At 36.1% G+C, this 21,965-nt stretch overlaps 1 protein-coding gene across 1 annotated transcript in view; it reads left to right on the top strand.

The window, feature by feature from the left end:
* The first annotated feature begins 4,956 nt into the window (after positions 1 to 4,956).
* The window catches only part of LOC150096576 (translocon-associated protein subunit alpha-like), an 86,963-nt gene continuing 69,954 nt past the window's right edge, over positions 4,957 to 21,965 (top strand). Inside the window, exons 1-2 of the mRNA XM_090408420.1 lie at positions 4,957 to 5,082; positions 20,266 to 20,345. Coding sequence (XP_090264546.1) covers positions 5,002 to 5,082; positions 20,266 to 20,345 — 161 coding nt within the window. The 5' untranslated portion in view covers positions 4,957 to 5,001. The remainder of the gene's footprint in view (positions 5,083 to 20,265; positions 20,346 to 21,965) is intronic.

Below are 21,965 nucleotides of genomic sequence, written 5' to 3'. Positions count from 1 at the left end.
CGCACATTTCAATTTTAGCAACGATTTTTTTATTTATTTTTTTTTATGAACAACAAATTGTGTTAAAGTGCATTACTCGGTGTTTTCGATTATGAGTCTTTTGAATTTATATCCAATGGTATTTTATCAGAGATTCTATGCCTTTCTCTTTTGCTTAAAACTGCAACAGTACAATTACTTTGGAAAAATAAATTCAAACAATAAAAAAGTGTGTCTGTGTGTGTGTGGTGATAATTTTGGGAAAGGGGAGTTAGCCATTAAAGGCGAATTAATTCTGTTATGAAAATTTTGGAAATAAAATTTCATTTTGACGCATGCACCTACACATGTTTCAAATGATAAAGTGTAGGGAAAATATCGCTACTTCAAAACTGCCGCATAATATCGAAATTAGCCAAAAATATATACGTAACAGTTGACTTCATAACTGCCATTTATTTTGATTTGTAGTGAGTGATTAGGTGGAAAACCAAGAAAGTTGACATGCAAAAACCTACAGATTACGTTATAAAAATTATGCATTACATGATATGATTAAAGATTTACATATGATAACTAATCTTTGAACTAAGATTATGAATAAAATAGGAAACTTAATTTGGAACAGATGGAGGCTGTATTCATTTATAGATTCGGATTTTCATGAATTTATAAAATAATTGTTTGACAAAATTAATTATCATCAATCAAGTTCTTGGAGAATTTTAAAATGTATTGGCGATTAAAATAATTAGCAAAAAAATGGATAGTGACATTGATCTTCCAAAGTGATAGAATATGAAGTGAAAAAAAGTATGGAAAGATTTTTTATTTTACGCTGGCATTAAAAACAATAATTATACGATAAAACAAGCAGCAAAATGAATATAACTCATAGGTATTTTGTCTGATATAACTTAGATTCCGGTTACTGAGCAAATGGCAAGCAACTGCGTTTCTTGCTGTAGGCTACAGAACGTAGCTACTGCATACACCTGATAATGTAGTTAAGTGTTCTTTTCTGCGTGAAGGATTATCGCACCTTCTAATGGACATGACGGTCAAACTACACTTCTTATCCATGTTCTTTCAGCAGATGGACAGAATATTATCCAGGTTTGCTGGACATGTATATACGTCCAGCAAAGAAATGGTATGCACTTACATACATGAATTTTATGGAATACAGAGTTCCTGTTAGTTTTATATTCTATGGAAAGAACAATGTATTTTGAATGGAAGCCTCACAAATTTTTCAGCAGCCTCTAGTTTTTATATTATGAATTTAATATTTAAAAATAAGTATTTTATTTTGCAACTATAACTACGCCCTTTTTTTTTTATTGTTCTTTGTGAGGAGTAAGGTTTTAAAATGAGGCCCCCCCCTAGAGAGTGAGGCCCCCCATCTTGCGCCTAATGGTAAATGCGGCCCTGCATCTAGAGTTCACATCTGAGAGCTGCTCAACTTTTATTCCCTTTAAAATTTTCTTACATGTAATTCTTTTCAATATGAAAGAAACAATCTCCCAAATTTTTGGCAAATTAATTCGACCATATTTGATCAGGTCAGGAGAATTCTTCATAGTCATGGGTGACTCAAAAAATAATCGTTTGGATCTGTAACGACCTCTAAATATCACATTAGTTTTCTTCTATCTAATTGTGTTTGAAGGGTGTCCAAAGCGTGATCTGCCAGTCCTGACTTGCCATAATAATGGTAGTGAATGTATTTTTATGTTCTTCCATGCAGATGTTAACAGATCTTCCTGTCTGCCCATAGCAGGCCAAGTCACAGTCCCATGGAACTTCATACACTCCACGATGAGCTAGAGGGTGAAGTTTATTCTTACTCTGATCTGCTTGCCAAAAGATAAACTTCACCTTCTCATATCTGTTAGGGTCAGCATGGTTGTTAAGGAGCACTCTTGTTTTATTAATTTAAGTGCCTCTTATAGTAAAGTAACATGAGCAAACCTGAAAGGCATATGCAGCCATTATTTTTATTTTTTTATTTTTTACAAATGCATTTGACCGGGTGCCACACGATAAGCTGATATTTAAGTTATGACATATGGGTTTGGATATTAGCTTAGTGAATTAGATTGGAGATTGGTTGTATGATAAGCATCAGAGCGTGTATGAGGGAGCAGTATTACGGAAGCAGAAGATAACAAATGCTAAGGGCTAAGTATTGGTACCTGTATTGTTTAATCTTTATATCAGTGACATTGTCAATGGATTTCAAGGAGATATTCAGTTGTTTGCAGATGATGTGAAGCTGCAAAGGATAATTAGTAATAGTGCTGATGTGGTATCCTTCACTAGGATTTGAATGAGCTGGACAGATGACAAATGAATGGAGGTTTCAGTTTAATGTAACTAAATGTGAAGTCTTGAAGTTTGGGATCTGTTGATGAGAGGCTGCATACTTTGTTAAGGGAACTATACTCAAGAAAGTGGAGGAGGCAAGGGATCATCGGGTGATGATAGGAAACCTGAAGTCTATGGGACATGTTGCAAAGGTGGTTAAGGAAATGCAGAGGATTGTTGCTGTACTGAGAACAACACTGTTTAGCAGAGACAGAAGAATGGTGATGCCATTGTATAAAATCCTGATCAGACCTTATTTGGATTATTGTGCTTAGATTTGGTCACTGGGATTTGAAGATGATAAATTAACATTCTAGAGAGTGTAAAAGCAGATAAAAAAAAAAAGCTGCATCCAGACTGCAGCATTTCATAGATAGGAGAAGAGGTGATATGATTGAGACATAAATTGCTGAGAGGTAGTTACAAGGTTGACACTGGGGATTTCTTTCTTATGGTAGAACAAGGAGGAGTGATAACAAGGTCCATCTCTGAAAGTTTCAAATTTAAGTGGTGAATAAGAGGGTGAGGAGCAGTTTCTTCATATGGAGGGTGACTGGACCAGAATGTATTGCCTGATAGGGTAGTGAGATTACAAATTGTGAATGAATTTATTATTATTATTATCAACAGACCTCCATGGAGTCAATTCCTCATCATGGGAGGTCCCACTCTCACATGCACAACTCATCGTACCTTGACTTAAATGTATTCACTGTCCCTGCACTCACCACACTCTCAGGCAATGCATTCCAATCACCCATCACTCTCCATGCAAAAAATCTACTCACCCCCTTGCTCACACCCACCTTATACAGCTTCCAGGGATGGCCTCTCGTTCCCCCATCTCCAGATATTCAATGAAAAATCTCATCCATGTTAATATCTTTACCCCTTACCAACTTATACATCTCGATCATATCTCATTTCCTTCTATCCACTAGGCTCTGTAATTTGCATTCTCTTAATCTAACCTCATATTCCAGAGACCAGAAACCAACTTAGTTAATCATATCTGAACCCTCTCCAACATCTCATCATCCTTTTGCAAACCTGTGACCAAATCTGTGCACAGTAATCCATATGTGTGTGTGGTCTTGTACAATGCAATCAAAACATCCTTACTTCTACATGTCATTGTTCTCTGCATCATTCCCTTGTCCTCACAGTTTTAGTAAAATATCCACAAAATTTTAAGTCTCTATCCACCACGACCACCTCCTCCAAAATATCCTCACCAATCGTATACTCTGCATCCCATCTTTGCTTCCCAAAATTTAAAACCTTACACTTTGTAACCTTAAACTGACATCCCCACACACGTACCCACTCAGACAGTCTATTTACGTGCTCTTGCAAGGCTACAACATCTGCTCTACCTCTCATAATCCCCAACTTTGCATCATCTGCAAATAACATTGTACAAGACTATTTAAGTCCTTTCCAGTGTCATTTACATACAAATTAAACAACAGTGGTCCCAAAAACAGACCACTGGAACATGCCACCAGCAGCTTTCCTCTTCTGGGATATCACTCCCCTATACACAAGTGTCGATACCTATCAGACAGCCAATCTCCAATCCAACTCACTAATCTACTATCCAACCCCATCTGTTCCAATTTAACTACTAGTTTGCCTTGTGGTAATCTATTGAAAGCCTTTGCAAAATCAAAATATACTACTGTATATGCATCCCCCTTGTCCAATGTATTTGTAACCTTGTTATAATAAGTAAGCAGATTACTAAAACACAATTTTCATTTAGCAAATCCATACTTTCCTGTCCATTAAAGAGAATTCTACTGAAGTCCACCTAGGAATGGTTTAAGGAATGGTATGATAGACTTTGTGTTAAGGTGGCTCTCCCATGATGATTATTGTGACTTCATGGAAGTTCTGAATAATAATAATAATATCAATATGAATAAATTTCACTTTTTGTCTGTTAAATTATTTTTTAAATTTCTGTCATTGAGATTTCTATTAAAACTTTTTACACTTTTCTAAATTGTTAACAATGCAGACATGCAACCTAGAAATAGCTTCATTTTCATCTAGCCTATTCCCAAAATGGAAATGAATCATCAGTTATTTTGCTTTTGTTCTTTCCATTGGCTGTGAAATTCTACTCTTGAAAATTGCCCTTAATTACTGATTGCCATTGAATATCTTTGTACTATAAACCCTCACTATAGCAAACACTGTTATAACAAGCTGGTTCACTGTAAAGAACTACTGAAAAGTCCCAACCAAAATCCAAGAGACATGATATCATGCAAAAAAAAAATTCAATACAGCAAAATATCCACTATAACAACAACAACACACACACACACACACACACACACACACAGAGAGAGAGAGAAGAGGTATTCCTGTATGTTGTCTGCTGAGTGGTACATTATTTTTTATCATGTTTGTGGTAGTATTTGAGTTCTTTTTTTACATTAAAAAGAACTGCATTTTTATTACTCATTTAATGGCTTTTGACTCAAGTCCTTCACAAAGAGATTTTCAGTAAACTACTTGGTACATCATGTAATGCAGATGTTTTTCATTTCTATTTATAGATTAATATGCATAATTTTCCTTCTCTTTCAGTTTACTACAGTAACATTCAATCGCATAGTGAAGCCTCAGCAAGAAATAACTATGTATTACACATTTTTCATCAGTGAGTCTTTCAGTTCCCGTTCTTTTGGCCTTTCTGTGAATCTTTTATATAGGGATTTGGTAAGTTGGCTTTCTTTCATTCCTTTTTTCTTTTCTTTTTTATCTGTATATATTGCATACTCAGATCAATATGCCAATAATTTATTTGTTACTAGTTCAGTTAACCTTATGTTATTTCAGAAATTTATTATTTATATCAGTGGTTTGCAACCTTTTTTATAAGAGCAGACTATTTCTGCACCTAGTTTAATAACAGATATTGTGCAACTAGCTATTAGTCATTAGCAGTTTAACTACTTGGTACATTAGTTAACAGTGTGCTAAATAAAAAGTTTTTTATTTAGCATGTTATTCTAGAGTTAGTAATTATTTATTTTGTTATGCTGGTTTACATTCCTATTCATTGTGTTACATATTTATTATCTGAGGTATTATTTTGTCATCATCACCATTACCATCAAATTCCTGATATGGACTGCCAGGCAGTGTATACAGCGTACTGTGATTGTACTACATGTTTATATTATTACTAGCTTTTGGTCTGCCATTGAGAATATAGTTTGTGTTTCTGCTTATTTTCTTAGTTTTTTCTTTTTTTATTCTAATTTCATGCTGCATTTATTATAGCAGTTACCCAGTTTTAGTTTAAAAAAATCCTAGAGAATTGTGTTAGATATGTTTATAAACATAAATAACATTATATGCAAAAAGAGCTGAATTGAATATCTCCAATTTTTATATTATAATTATTATTATTATTACCAAGACATCCAGGGACTGATCAAGGAAGGCCACATATTATCCACACCAGCTGTCATAACTGTTCTTGGATTCATTCATTCACACCACCTGTACTTAACCACCTCTAAAGGCAAGTAATTCCAATTGTGCACTGTTCTGTAAGAGAAAAATCCTGCTCTTAGCCCGTTCTTGACTTCATTCATTCTCAACTTCTGTGATTACTACTTGTACTTTCACACTCTCTATAAAATGAAAAATTCTATCTACCAGTATTCTATCCTTTCTTTTAGTGTTACATGGCAATGGCGATCAGCACTCATTTTAGAAATTATGGACTCTACAACCGTGTTATAAATAACTATTTTAATTTCACGATGTTTTGATCTTCATATATACAAAGACAAGCTGGGTTACATTTCACACAGTATGCTAAAGAGACAACGATTTGATGAAAGGTTATTCTTCTGGCATGCCCTCTAGTGAAAATATGATATAATATATGTTAAAGATACCAAGCTATTTTTAACCTGGTTTTCATTCTACTTGATCAGAGCTTATTCTACTTTTACCATGAGTTGCCTTGGTCTTGCACTACATACAGGGTCAGCTAGACTTGCAACACTTGCAGGCGCAAACTTGACTTGTTTGTCTGTTTGCTTACTCGGGAAATGGAGTAAAACCAGGTTAAAAATAGCTTGGTATCTTTAACATTTATTATACCCAAGGTAAAATACTTTCTACAAATATAATATATATATATATATATATATATATATACACATATTGAGTACACTAGTTTCGTTGAATTGATCAACATCTTCAGGTATCACAATCAAAGAAATATATAAAGAATTACAGAGATTTAAAATTGTAATAACAGAACAAGTACAAAAAGACAGTAGCATGTTTGAAAACAAAATGCGAGCTTGAGTTCCAAACAAAAGTATACTACACGCTGTCGCGAGTGTGCCAATACTGAACAGAGGCAATGTGTGCATCAGAGAGATTGAAACTTAGGCTGTTGTTGATATGAGAGGAATCTAGAGAAATTTCTCTAGATTCGACAATCTTTCTCTCGAGTTCATCATAGCACACATGGATGTTAGAAGTTTGAGTCCAGTTCACAATGTGTTGGCGGCCTTCGTCTGAGTTAACTGAAAAGAGAACGTGGCTAGAGAGAGCGCTGGCTCTAGTCCTGTTATAGGAGATATCTCTACGGTGTTCTTCCAAACGTAAAAGGATGGATTTAGCAGTCTGGCCATAGTATGGCTTTCCACAATCTCATAAAATCTTGTACACTCCTGGAAACTGAGTTGGAAGATGTTTCTCTTTAGGTTTACTAAGTATTGAACAAAGTTTTGGGAGCATAGTGAAGCAAGTTTTGAGGTTAAACTTTTTGAGAATTTTTGCCAGTTTTGGTGAAAGAGAGCTGATGTAAGGCAAAGAGATGAAGGCTCTGGGGGAAGAGGGATCTTCAGAAGTAGTTGAGTGACTGGGGGAAAGAAATTTGTAAATTTTCTTAGGGGAGAAACCGTTATTAATAAAAGTTTTTTTTAAGAAAAAGGAGTTCATTTTCAATTTCTGTTTCTTCTGTAAGTAAAGATTTGGCTCAGTGAGCTAAGGTGGAAATAATACCAAATTTTTGTAGGGGATAGTGATGGGAGGAAGCATGAAGGTATCTATCAGTATGAGTAGGCTTTCTAAAAATTGAGATTTCAATACTCTCAGCACATCTGGTAAGTTTCAGGTCTAAAAAGGGAAGGCAGTCATCAGATTCCAGTTCGAAGGTAAAAGAGATTTTGTCATGACACTTGTTTAGGTGGTGTAAAAATAAATTGAGGTTGTTGACACCATCTTTCCAGATGAGGAAAATATCATCAATATAGCGATATATATATATATATAATAAAGATTGATTAATTAATTAATTAGAAACTACATCAAAGCTGTATTCTATTTATGATAACATCAGAGAAACATTCTTTCATATATGGATAGTTTTCTTACAATAACAATGATGTCCTAATTTAGCATGACAATTATTATGTTAGTTTTAAGATTCTGGATTATTTACAGTCTTGTTTATAGTTAACTCTTAGGGAGAAAGATTCTGTGGGTAGAATATGTGCCTTCCATATGCTTGGGATTTTTAGACCATCATTATTGTTAAGATTAGGGTGGTTGATAAGAATTTCACAGGCTTCCTTGAATTTACTTTCATACCATGTTTTGGTGTGATGTAAAGCCCGAATAGACATCCTGAATTATCACTTAGCCAAAAAATTAGCATCAACACTCAAGGAGTTGGTAGGTCTTTCCCCCCCTCCTATATCAGAAACACTCAACACTTTATAAACATAATCAAAGACATTACATTAGAAAAAGATGATTTATTAGTCATTTTGACATCTCTGCTCTCTTTACGAATGTCCTAATCAATGACACAATCCTTCTTTTACAGGACAACTTCCCTCCAGATATCATGGCGCTCTTTGCGCATATATTATGGTCTAGTTATTTTGTGTTTTTATCTATCTACAAAAAGAAGGCATAGCCATGCGCATGCCATTATCCCCACCCCCCCATTGCTAACTTTTATATGGAATATTTTGAGCAACATGCTCTAGATTCCTCTCCTTTAAAACCCAAAGTCTGGCTTAGATATGTTGACGATGTTTTCACTATCTGGCCCCATGGCCGCCAGACATTAGACACTTTCCTCAGTCACCTAAACAAACAACACAAACGCTTACAGTTCACAGTTGAGATTGAAAAGCAGAACACACTTCTGTTTCTAGATACACTTGTCACACGTCTTCCTTCTGGCAGTCTTTCCTTCACTGTTTATGAAAACCAACACATACTGTCCAATATATACACATACATTCCTACCACCACCCATCACAAAAACTAAGTGTCATTAATACTCTAAAAAACAGGGCTTTGAAGATTTGCTCCAATGAACAAGCACTTAAAGATGAATTTAAAATTATCAGCAATACTTTCCTAAAAAATGGTTACAGCCAAAACACTATCAACAAAATTCTCTACAAAATCTCACTAAAAAACAAAGATAAACTAGACTACAATAAAATTATAACCATTCCATACATACATATCCTGGGAGCCAGGGCCAAGTGGAGATACCAGGCAAAAGCATTAGCATGTCATCTCTACCTATAGGAGTTGCCAAATGGTGTGCCACCCTTTTTTAATAAATTACTCTGGATTTAGAGAAAGATGTTGAAAGTTTATTTTTCACTTGGTTAGAGTATAATAAATTTAGTTTAATCCTTTATCCAAGTGTGAGCAAACAAAGTTTGCACCTGAAAGTATCTTCAGGACTGGGGTAAGGTGGCACACCATTTGGCAACTCCTATAGGTAGAGATGACCTGCTAATGCTTCTGCCTGGTATCTCCACTTGGGCCTGGCTCCCACTGAAGAGACCTCAATAAAGGTCGAAACTAGTCTGGGTTGTGGCCCTTCCCTTAATGCATAACATTAGACATATCCGCAAGGAGATGTGTTTTGCATTATGGAAGATACTGAGATAGGAGTGTTGGTAGCTTGCTCCACCTTTGCAAGGAGTGCCATGGTGTTGTACCACCTTACCCCAGTCCTGAAGATACTTTCAGGAGCGAACTTTGTTTGCTCACACTTGGATAAAGGATTAAACTAAATTTATTATTATAGTCATTCTTTCTCTGGCCTGCTTGGCTAGTTTCTTCTCCTAATCCGATTTTGCCTTATCATGCTGGTCACCTTTCTTGCCTGAGCCTTGTACTGTTCATGAGTTTGCTGGTCACCTTATATACCTTCCACAGCATTTTCTTCTTCTGCAGCTCATGCTTAATGATATTACTCATCCATCTGACTCTTACCTGATTAACCCTCCTCACCTTAGGTGAGGAGATTTAATCAGGTAAGAGTCAGATGGATGAGTAATATACAATTTAATATTAATTCCTCTAGTCTGATTCTATCTCCCATGCACTACTAATATCCTTCCTTTGCAGTTTTTTATTCCATGGCACAGATATAAACTTCCTCCTAAGCTTTTGCCATTCGGAGGCTATTTGGCCACCTTGGTTATGGATAGCTCTTCTGATCCTATTGGCCAGGTTCAATACTCTCACACCCTTAGTCCCATCCATCACATGTTGCCTCAAGTAATTATCTCTCAGTAGGTGTATAAATTCCATTTCCTTCCTGCTATGTGACCTGTTTTCCTTCGAGTATATTTTTCCATAGTTGAAGTCCCCTATAATAATCATTCGACATGCACTCTTTGTACCAATTTTCTAATGCATGTCTTCTATATCATCCATTGACTCCCTGGCCTATAGCAACAACCAACTGTATAATTTGTCTTACCGGCTCTTATCTCACACCAGACTGCTTTAAATGAACAGTCACCCTCTTACCTATCTCCTATTCTTTTTGGCTACAGTTCATATGCTATCATCAGCAATACTCACCCCCCCCCCATCCTATTTTCTCTGACTTCCTTGAAAATACTAAACCCATCACATTTTATCCCTGTAATTACATCATTTGCTATTAGCCAAGTCTCACTAATACCCATAATGTCTGGCATGGTTGCACTAGCCAATGCCAAAAACTCCTCTCTCTTGTTCCTGATACTTCTGGCATTAATATATAGAAATGAAGCATCCCTTTATGCCTCCAGTCACTCTTAGTTCCTAAATTGAGAGACTAGATTCTGCACTTTGTTCTCACACTCACTTGCCCCATGGGTGCCCTCACACAAACTCACCACCTGCTTCCACCTTAATCGCTTAAGTTTTCCTGAATTTGCACTTCAGCATGCTTGGTGAACACGGCTCTCTCTCTCTCTCTCTCTCGACACTTACCACCAAAACCATTTAGATTCAGTCCATCACAATGCCTTTTTTCTGTCACACACAGACTACAGATCCACAAATCCTACATCATTCCTTCTGCATAATCCTCTTCTTCAGTTGTCTTCTATCATAGCATGGTAGACTGCTTCTTATTCTGTACCAGAATAAGAAGGGAAAAAACAGTGAAGATTTACGATCTTCACCTTCTCACTCTTCTGTTTTGCTTCTTCTAAGAACTCCTTTACATCCTCCCTCATAGAATACTTCTCGCCTCTCAGATAATTTGTGCCAACCCAAGACAATTAGTTCTTTCACCTTGTCTTTCTGCATATAGATTGTGACTAATATCATGAAGTTTTGCACCAGGGAAATGTGATTTTGTTACATATTCATTAAGTACTCCCCTTATCATTGAGTCTCCTTACATAATTTTCTCCTTGTTTTTCTCATTCATTTGCTCAGTCTTTATGATTACTTCAGACCACCTGCTTATTTCTCTTCTCAGTCCTGCTTATCTTTTGCCGTTTCTGCAGCTTTTCAGTTTCGCATTTTGTCCTGTGAAGGATAATGTTCAAGCATGTTATTTCTTTATTTATGTCCATTTCATTCTCCTGCCATTCATTTTTGCAACGAATACATCACATGTACTGCACTACACACAATCCGGCAAATTCAAATCACCCAACAACTTTGCTGCCATTGTTCTACTACACATTGGTTTACTTACAAATGAAATGACTGAGTCAATCACACACCTGTTTAAAACAAGAACTATATAAGTTAACCTAATATTATCAACTAAAATATGAAAAAATTACTTATCTTTCAGGAGCACTAATAACCATGCAACATACACACACAATATGCCACCTAACGGCCTAAAAACATTGATGATAATTACTCATTTAGCATCAATCAGGTTGATTGGTGGTGCTTTCATTCTCATTAACAATTGATCCACTAGGTCTGTAACAACACCCTACCAGGTATTAGTTGCTCCACCTCACATCAGATAGCTTCAAATTCACTGCCACATGGAAAATTGTTATTAATATTGCATTCATAGTTTTGTATCCCCCTAACTGGACTCACAGTATCCAGTATCATTAGTAACACTCCAACCTCCTTTCCTATCTGGTTTTTCCTTTCTAATACTACCTCTGAGAACCAGGTTTTATTAATACTTACAATCTCAGACCAAAACATATACACCAAGGCAAACAGACTGTACCTGATACTTCTGACATTTGCATACAGACATAACAAGTTACCTTCAGTTTTTTTGTATACTCATTTCTATAATCTGCATGACCCAGATGGAAACTTTAAAGAACTCTCTTTATTCGTATTTAATACCTCACTTATGGAGATAAGTCTGAATCAGATGAGTACACATTCTCCTTTCATTATAATCACCTTCTTGATTATTCACATTAGTATTGCAGTTGCATTACTTAGTTGCTCATATACATGGATTCTTACCACTCATTCTGTCATGATCTAGTGTCCTTGATTATATGTATCATGTTTCATTCTGATAATAAGTCCAAACTCATAGTTTAATGCATTTATGCATTTACATTCATAATGAACCATATATAGAGTGAAAGTGAGAATATTTTGCACTCTCATATTACACCTTATTTTATGTCAGGTCATCTTCTTGTACCTCCGTCAATTCTGACTGCAGACTAACAAATTTAGGCTGTATGTTTTTCTGTATAACGTCTCATTTTGAACAGGTTTTTCTCTTGGCATCTTGTCTTATTCTTCCTAATGTACAGAACTTAACTATAGATTCTTTATATTGTCATCATTCCTCAATCTTAAAGTAAAAAAAATCTGATTTTGACAATCTTGCATTTGTCCAGTTCTTCTCTTTCACAATATTTCTCATCCTCTTATCAAGAGTGCGTGCATATTACATGGAATGCTCAGTAGAAAAATTTCTCATATTCAGTTTTGTTTTCCTTTTTATAGATAGGTGTGATGAGAGCTCTACTTCACTCATTTGGAATTTGTTCTTCTGACCAAACCTCTGAATTATGAGTGTAACCACTGAACTTTTATACCTCCTTCCAGGGCTCAACAAATATGCTTGTCTGCAGCAAGTAGATTTTGCTAACTGTGATTAGCTGCATACTGGACAAAATAGAATATTTTTATAATTGGGGGGAGGGGACACACATCCAACCACAGTTCAGCACATTTAATTATGTTGTGGAATGTGTAACTCAGATTGATTAAGACATATCATTAAAAAAATGGGGTCTTGGGTGAGTAAATTTTTATGAATGATGAGTAGTTTTGCATAATTTGTCGTTGAGCTTCATATTTGAACATTTTTAGTCAAAATATCTAGACTGGTTCCTTCCACTCAACTCATGCAATGCCAAAGTTTCACTGCATATAACTATGAATTGTTTTGACAACTTATATTTTCTACATCTAAAGATTTTTTAAAAAATGAATTAAATGCTTAATTTACTGCTATGCTAGAAATGAGCCAAAACACTAAACTAACAGTAATGTTCTCTTTAAGCTGTGTGTGCACACACACACACACACAAGTCAAAAAGGGAGATCACATGTATAGTAATTGCATGCACAAAATTTTTGCTTTCAACATTCATGATTTACAATCAATAATTTTTAAATGTACTATAAAAACGAATTATATGATAAATCACATATTTTATTTAGTAATTTTATCCAATGTCTTCACTCCATTATTATTCTAGCCCATTCTAACTTTATACACTCTAATTAATTATTTTCAGCCTGTACTGTATGGATGAACTGATGCTGATGTCAGCAAGTTGCAAAGGCATATTTAGAGTGTCTACTGTCTAGACAATACAGTTGCTTGAACTTGTGCAAATGGTGATGGATTTGTGTAGCTACATGGATGTAAGTGAATTAATTTTGGTGCCTACAATTTTACCAGTTATAGCAAGACAACAATGGACAACATTAATATGAGATTGATTAATATGAGAAATATTATATTAGTGGTAATAGTGGTAAAAACAAGGAGCTACAGAGAGTGAAATTGTCGTAATGCAAGGTTTGATGAAACAGCTATTCAGAATGAAAAATGAAATGAGGAATATGTGGAATGATATTAGATGTTTAGTGTAAACAAATGAAAATGTGCAAAAGAATAGAATGAAAGAAAAAAGGATAAAAGAGGTGATGAGTGATTCGAGAATAGCAATGTATGGAGATTTCATTATTAGAGGATTAGTTAATAAGAGAGTCCATAAGGTCTGCTATTCAGGAGGGAGAATGAACAAGATAATTCATGGTTGATATGAGGAGGAAATGAGCAAGAAAAGTAGTGGTGGTTGTGGGGAAAAAACGATCTAAGTGGACATAAGAAGAATGTAAGGGCAGATATCAGGAGGTCATTGAGGAGAGTGAAGGATAACACTATAGCAATAAAGGATGTCAGTGTGTTGCCAAGATATGACAATGATGAGTTGAAGCAGAGAGCCAGAATCATGAATGGAATGCTGGCAGAGCTGTGTGAGGATTAGAGAGTGCAGTTTGTGGATGTATGACATGTATTTGAAGGAAGAATGGAATTATACAGATGTGATGGATTGCATTTGGATGACTTTGGAGTGAGTGAACTGGATAAACTGTTGCTAGATGGAAGTGCAGTATGTGATGCAAGCAAGAGATCAGAAATAACAGGTGAAGTGCAAGATCAGGACTGTGGTATGGAAGACACCGAAGTGCTTGACAATGGAAACAGTGTAATGTGAGAGATGAAGAGAGAATGAGAATGCAACAGGAATGTGGGGGGGGGGATCCCAGGTGGATATGGAGATATGGCATAGAAAGAGTGGATGTTGGAAGTAGTTGAATGTATGTATGGGGATGATCAGCATAGATATGGAATAGATCGGATTGCGAGATGGGTAGTTGAGTATGAGCAGATATATGTGGTAAGTAGTAATAAAGATGATGGGGCAAAATTTTTATTTTTTATTTTATTTTATTTTTTTATGTTGAGGCCATACACAAGAGGTTAGTTGATCAACCTATAGTACATTAGTACCGTGTATGGATAAATAGGTCCGTCACATATACCTTGTGTTGGTGACAGTTAATAACACTGTGTGCTCCCAAGGTGACGTGACACATTAGTCACCTGCCTTTCAGATGGATCACTATCTTTTTCCATTTACAGAAAGCCAACACACACAGGAAGATACCTACATAAACAATCACATCATTATCCAGTCCAACAGTATAGCATTTTAAAAACACCCACACACAGAGCCAGAGCCATTTGGTCTAACGATACAGCTCTGACCACAGAACTCAAATATCTGCGCCATACATTCTTAGCCAGCGGCTACAATCCCTACAAAATAGATCAATAGATAAAATACTACACAGTTGAATAAAGGGTGAAGTTTGTCCTTAGGTGAGCAGGTCAGAGTTGCTAGTTTTACACGCGGTTTGACAGTGGTGCAAAGGCCATGTTTCATCAGTACATCAGAAAAGATAGCCAAAGTACTGATGAAACATGGCCTTTGCACCACTGTCAAACCGCATGTAAAACTAGCAACTCTGACCTGCTCACCTAAGGACAAACTTCACCCTTTAGCACACCCAGGAGTGTATGAAGTTCCCTGTGACTGTGACTTGGCCTAGTATGGACAAACAGGAAGATCAGTTAACATCCGCCTGGAAGAACATAAAAAATACATTCACTACTATTACTATGGCAAGTCAGAACTGGCAGACCATGCTTTGGATACTCCTTCACACAGGATTAGATGGAAGAAAACAAATATGCTATTTAGGAGTTGTTACAGATCTGAAAGATTATTTTTTGAGTCAGCAATGGCTTTGAAGAATTCTCCTAACCTGAATAAGTATGGTTGCATTAATTTGCCAGAAATTTGGGAGACTATCATCCTAAGAGTAACTTCCACATAGCTGTAATGATTTTTTTTTTCAACATTAGATGGCACCATAAATAGGACTTTAGATCTTTTGTACACTGCAATTTTATTGTTTTACTTACTCACTGTCACGTGTACAAGTTTGTTGTGCTCTGATAATGCTGATTTGAAATCAGCGAAATATAAGCAGTTAATTAAACAACTTTTGATTAAATTGTTTGGTGTTGTTAATACCGTTAAAAACTTAAGTCATGAATAACTGTCAACACCTAAGCTTATCTGTTTATACAGATCTTAAGATGACTGTTTCCCAAATTTTTGGTAAATTTATACAGCCATACTTGTCGGCGTTTGGAATACATTTCAAGGAATCAACAGAAGCCTTGAAACATACTGCAAACCTCAACAAGTATGACTGTATAAATTTAAGAAAAATTCGGGAGGCAGTCATCTTAAGATCTAATTAATACCTGCTTTCTCTCTCTTTTTTTTTTTTTTTTTTTCAACATAGATGGCACCTAATTAGGACTTTAGTCTTTGTGTTGTTGTTTTGTGTACTGTGACAAATTGTTTTTGTGCTCTGAAGATACTGGATATAATACCAGCAAAATATCAGCAAATAAGTTATCATTATCATCATCATCAAATTCCTGCCATGTACCCTCAAGGGGTGTACAGGATATGACAGTACTACATGAAAAAATTACATCATTACTAACTTCCTATCTACAATTTTCCTCCAAATCAGTCTGTTACTTGTCAAGACTCCAACATTATCAGATCTTATATTTCTATCGTCTAAGGCACTTTGTACCGTATCAATCCACTTATATCTTGGTCTTCCTCTGGGTCGTTTTCCTGCCAACCTGGCAGAGAACACTTGTTTTGCTAATCTTTCCTCTCCCATTCTATTTAAGTGACCATACCATGAGATTAGCTCTGCTAACGCATTCCTGGATGCTGACAATGTCAAGTTCTTTCCTAATATCCTCATTTTTAATATGATATTGCCATTGATGCCATCTGTTCACGCCTCTAATCTTTCTCAGGACTCTCATATCTGCGGTCTCTAGTCTCTGGTCAAGTGTTTTACTTCTGACCCAGCTCTCAGATCCATAAGTTAAAATTGGTTTGAACACAGTCTGTATACAGCTAATTTAGTGTTCCGACTAATTTCTTTCTTATTCCATATGAATTTATTCAATTGACTTCCCACGATACCAGCTTTGCTGATTCTGTTGTCTATTTCTATATTTAGTTTACCATCTTCAGTAAAAATTGTGCCTAAGTAGCTGAAATGTTTTACTTGTTCCACAGGTTCTCCATTCACAACACAGTTGACATTTTCAATGATTCTGCCTATTTTCATTGTCTTTGTCTTTTTATTGCTGACCTTCATACCATATCTATTACAACAGCTATTCAATTTAGTCAGAGAATCTTGCAGACTTGTAGCGGATTTATTTAGAAGTATAACATCATCCGCATAAAGCAAAGAGCTGACATTAACATCTCCAATTTTGATATCAGGTTTAATACCACATTCCTTCATAATGTGATCCATATAGATAATGAATAACAGAGGGGATAATGTACATCCTTGTCTCACACCAGATTTAACATTAAACCATCTTCCTGTACTTCCTTCAATTCTAACTGCTGACTCACAACTCAAATAAAGACTAAGTATTGCTTGATATAATGCCCCATTGACACCATATAACTGCAGCGTATTGAATAGCTTCTCTCTTGGCACCTTGTCATATGCCTTTTCCAAATCGACAAAACTTAAATACAGATCTTTGTTATATTCCCGTGCTTTCTCGACTATTTGTCGTAAAGTGAAGATCTGATACTACAGCCTCTATTTGGCCTGAATCCAGCTTGTTCTTCACCAAGCTTTTCTTCCACAATTCTTCTCAACCGTTTCTCAAGTATACTTGCATAGATCTTGCCAGGAACACTCAGTAGGGAAAATACCTCTGTAATTCTCACATTCAGTTTTATTTCCCTTTTTATATATGGGTACTATGAGAGCTCTACTCCAATCATCGGGAATTCGTCCCTCTGTCCAGGCTTTCTGAACTATGCAGTGCAGCCACTGTAAGACTCTTATACCACCATACTTCAGCATTTCTGGTCGAATATCATCTACTCCTGCTGCTTTTCCACATTTCAAGCCTTTGATGGCTTTTTCTACTTCAAGTATGGATATGTATTTCTGACTGCATGCCTGGTCAGTGTTTTTTATCACTGTGCTGTCTTCACTGCTTGTTTCATTTAGCAGTTTTTCAAAGTAATTACTCCATACTTCAAGGATATCTTTTTCTCCTGTTTTCATTTCACCTTTATCATCTCTAATTCCTTTTACAGCACTCTTTCCTCCATTCCTAAGCTTCTTCAACAACCTCCAGAATATTTTGCCACCTTCTTGATATTTATTTTCTATATTCTTGCCAAAGTCCTCCCATGACTTTTGTTTAGCTAGTTTTACACACTGTTTAGCTTTCTTACATTTGTCTCTGTATTCTGTAAGAGTAAAAGCTTACTTATTTGCCAGGAACTTTTGATATGCTTTCTTCTTTTCCTTCACTACCTCTTTAACTTCCTGTGTCCACCAGGGAGTTCTGATTTTTTTATCCTTGCACACAACCTCACCACATGCCTCTCTGACAGAATTAATCAATGTTTCCTTCAGAGTTTGCCACTGAATCTCCAAGGTTTGATTCCTGTTCTCAAACTCTTTCATTTTCTTTTCAATAATATTTCTGTATTTTAGTCTACAGTTCACATCTGAGAGATTAAATGCTCAAGATTAAATAGTGATCACTTCCAATTTCAAATCCTCCGTACACTCTGGTGTCCTGCACCAGGGAGAAAACATCACTATCAACAATAACATAGTCAATGAGACTTTTCTTATTCCTAGCCTCTTCTCTCCATGTGAATTTGTGCACATTTTTATGTTGGAACATGGTGTTAGTAATAACCAGTCCATGTCCTGAGCAGAAATCCAACAGATATTTGCCATTATTATTAGCTTTGCTCTTTTCTCCAAATTTTCCCAAAATATTTTTGTATGTCTCACAATCATTTCCTACTCTACAATTTAGATCCCCAACAAGGACTAACTTTTCCTTTTTCATTGTGTCAGTTGCTTTTTCTAAAGCCTCAAAAAATTCCTCCACTTCTACCTTAGTAGAACCTTCTGTGGGACCATAGGCACAAATAAGTCTCATTGTCCAGTTCCCATTCTCATATTTGCCCACATTACTCTACTTGAGACTGACTGCCATTCAAGAAGATTAGCCTCGTATTTTGTGTTGAATACTATGGCTACTCCTTCTTTTCCTTGATTGTCATTGCCTGAATATAACATTTTGTATTTATTGCTCAGAAAGATCTCACCAGTTTTGGTCTTTTTTGTTTCAGTCACCCCTATTATGTCGATCTGGTACTTATCTAATTCCTCAGCTAGCTCCATTTCTTTGCCATTCAGGCTTCTTACGTTGATAGTACCAACTTTAACTCTGGTGATGTTGAGTTGGGGTTTGTTTTCAGATTTGTTCCAGTAGCTGACTTTTCGCTGTTCGCCCTGTTTCCCTGGCGAAAACAACTGGGGCCTTGTTTGACCGGGAGATGCCCCAGCCGGCATGAAATTTTGTCATGTTGTACCATCATTTTTTATTTTGGTTTAACCAATAAGAATACAATTTGGTCGGCTAAATCCCAAATTGCCAGCCCATCCTCGTTCGTTCAGTATCAAAGTAGATACCCAACAGGGTGCACCACGAGAAGGTGAGGATTGGACATTAGGTCAGAAGCCCTGGTCGGTTCCCCGCATTCCTTTAAAGGCTATGTGGAGGTCTCCTCTCAGTTATACAGCTTTGACCCTTAAGCACCCCACAAATAAGTTAATAAATAGTAATTATTTTCTTACCAGTTAACCTTACCAGTCTGTGTTCTCATCATTACCATTAAAAATAAATTAATACTCCAGGAAATAGATGAAGCTAGAGATTTAGGGGTGGTGGTAGACAGATAGTTAAAGTTTACAGGACATGTTGCTAAGGTAGCCCATAAGATTGCTTGGCTATTGAAGAACACATTAAGAAGTAAAGATAAGGATGTTGTTTTTCTCTTTATAGAGAGAAAAACAGCATCCTTATCTTTACTTCTTTACTTTACTTCTTTACTGGTGAGTAATGGAATGTTCCCTATGAGGACAAATTGAAGGTGTGTGGGTTGCAGAAGTTGGTTGATAGGAGAAAAAGAGGAGATATGATAGAAACATTTAAGTTGCTTAAAGATTATATGATAGATGCAGGAGAAATATTTTTGTTCTTGGCCAGTGAGACCAGAACAAGGGGGTCTGTTGAATAAAGGTGTGGTTGGTAGGGGTGTAGGGGTGTGAGAACTAGATTTTTTACTTGGAGAGTACTATGAATGAGTGGAATGTGTTGCCAGAGCCATTTGGGAATGCTTTGTCTGTTAATGGGTTCAATTGAAAGGTATGATAGATTGTGTGGATAGATTGGATCTCCTGCGATGAGTCTTCAGACTGCATGGATGTGCTCGTATAATAATAATAATAATAATAATAGTTGTTATGCAGATATTTTGAGATGAGTCTTTGGATTGCATGGAGATTCCCATGCAATAATAACCTTATCTTTTATTAGATATAGCTCAGGAAATTGATATTTCTCTCTAGGAAGGAAATCCATTTCTTGATGCCATCTTCAATGAAACCGTGAATATTATTGAAATTGAGGTTGGTCTCGATGGCGAAACGTAAGTATTTACATTACATGAAGTTTTAATTCTGTTAGTATTGATAGCATTTCAGTTTAAGTTTGCATAGAGAGGGAATAAAAGTAATATGATCATTTATTTCTTTAATCATATGGCACACACATTAATGAAATCAATAAAATTTGTTCAATTATATGTACGGATATATATACAGGGTGTTTTTAAAATGTTTGGCCAAGCTCTGAGTACCTGTTCTTATGATAAAAGATCATATAAATGTTGAAAGTTTTTCCTTTTGGTTATACTATAAATTAAAGCTGCCAAGAAGTTATGTTCTTGGTTTAATCTTTTATCCAAGTGTAAGCAAAGTTTGCGTGTGAAGTAACTTCGCAACTGGGCAACTCGTATATAGAGGCTAATAACTTCACATCACTTGCCTTAGTATTCCATAATGCAAAGCACATATCCTTGTGGACATGTATAATGCTGTGCATTATGGGAAGGGTTACTACCCAGACTGGTTTCAACCCTTTATTGAGGTCTTATCAGTGGGAGCCAGACCCAGAAGTTATACCAAGTTTGAAGTAACGCAGAAGTCATATCTCCCTAATAAAGCATGACACCTTTTGGCTACTGGTATATGGAGATATGACTTCTGCATTACTGTCATTAGCCTCTATATATGAGTCACCCAGTTGTGAAGTTACTTCATGTGTAAGCTTTATTTGCTTACCCTTGGATAAAGGATTAAACCTAGAATATAACTTCTTGGCATCTTTAATTTATAATTTAAAGGTCATATAAACATACCGCTGGAATTGTTTTCCTGGAGATATAGCTCTAAAGGTGATCACATCACATTCAACTATATGGCATATCTGTTTATCAGGAGCAACTTTTACCATGTGTAACAGGTACAGGTGCTCTCACCAGTGGATTTCCCCCCTTTAGTCAGCATTGTTCACTGGCTTCTACAAGGTTGTACTGAAACTAGTTTTCTCAATGGGTACAGGTCAACCCATATGAAATCAAGTCCTAGTATCAGGAGTAATTCCATGTGAATGTTTGGATTAGCCTCATTGGTCTATTCTTCTTGCAACCAATGCTCAACAGTCGGCAACACCAGCATTTAGAGGAAGAACTACAAGCATTGATGGTGGATATGTCATTAGCAGCACCAGCATTTGAAGGAAGAACTACAAGCATTGATATATCATTAGGAGCATTCCACATGTTGTTCATTCATGATTGAGTGGTAGCACATTTTCATCGAACTCTTAAGCTACATCCCAAGTCTATTCTGGCCATTAGTTAGGTAGAGGTGGGCCAGTTGAATAGCTATAATGATGTCCCAACATGAATGCACTGGATTTTTTTGTATAGGAACAGCTGAAAACTGATGTGTATGTTACACTGGTTCCTAATGAACAGTCTCTCTCTTTCTCTCTCTCTCATTCAAAGGATCATGGATGGTTGTATGACAGTGTGGAACAGGACTTCTCAGATGTGTACAGTGATTGTTTGGCTGACCTTGTGCAACATGTGTTGCTGCTCATGGAGTCCATTTCAAGCATTTGTTGTGATGTAGCCATAGGTAGTTGTGCTCCTTGATAATTTCATGCATACAATACTACCTGGAATACTTATCTCCTTATTGTG

This window comes from Typopeltis vanoorti, chromosome 18 (genome assembly GCF_054136105.1).
Source record: "Typopeltis vanoorti isolate ZY-2024b chromosome 18, IOZ_Tvanoo_1.0, whole genome shotgun sequence".
NCBI classification, from domain to species: domain Eukaryota; kingdom Metazoa; phylum Arthropoda; class Arachnida; order Uropygi; family Thelyphonidae; genus Typopeltis; species Typopeltis vanoorti.
This window is presented reverse-complemented; position numbering and strand designations above follow the sequence as displayed.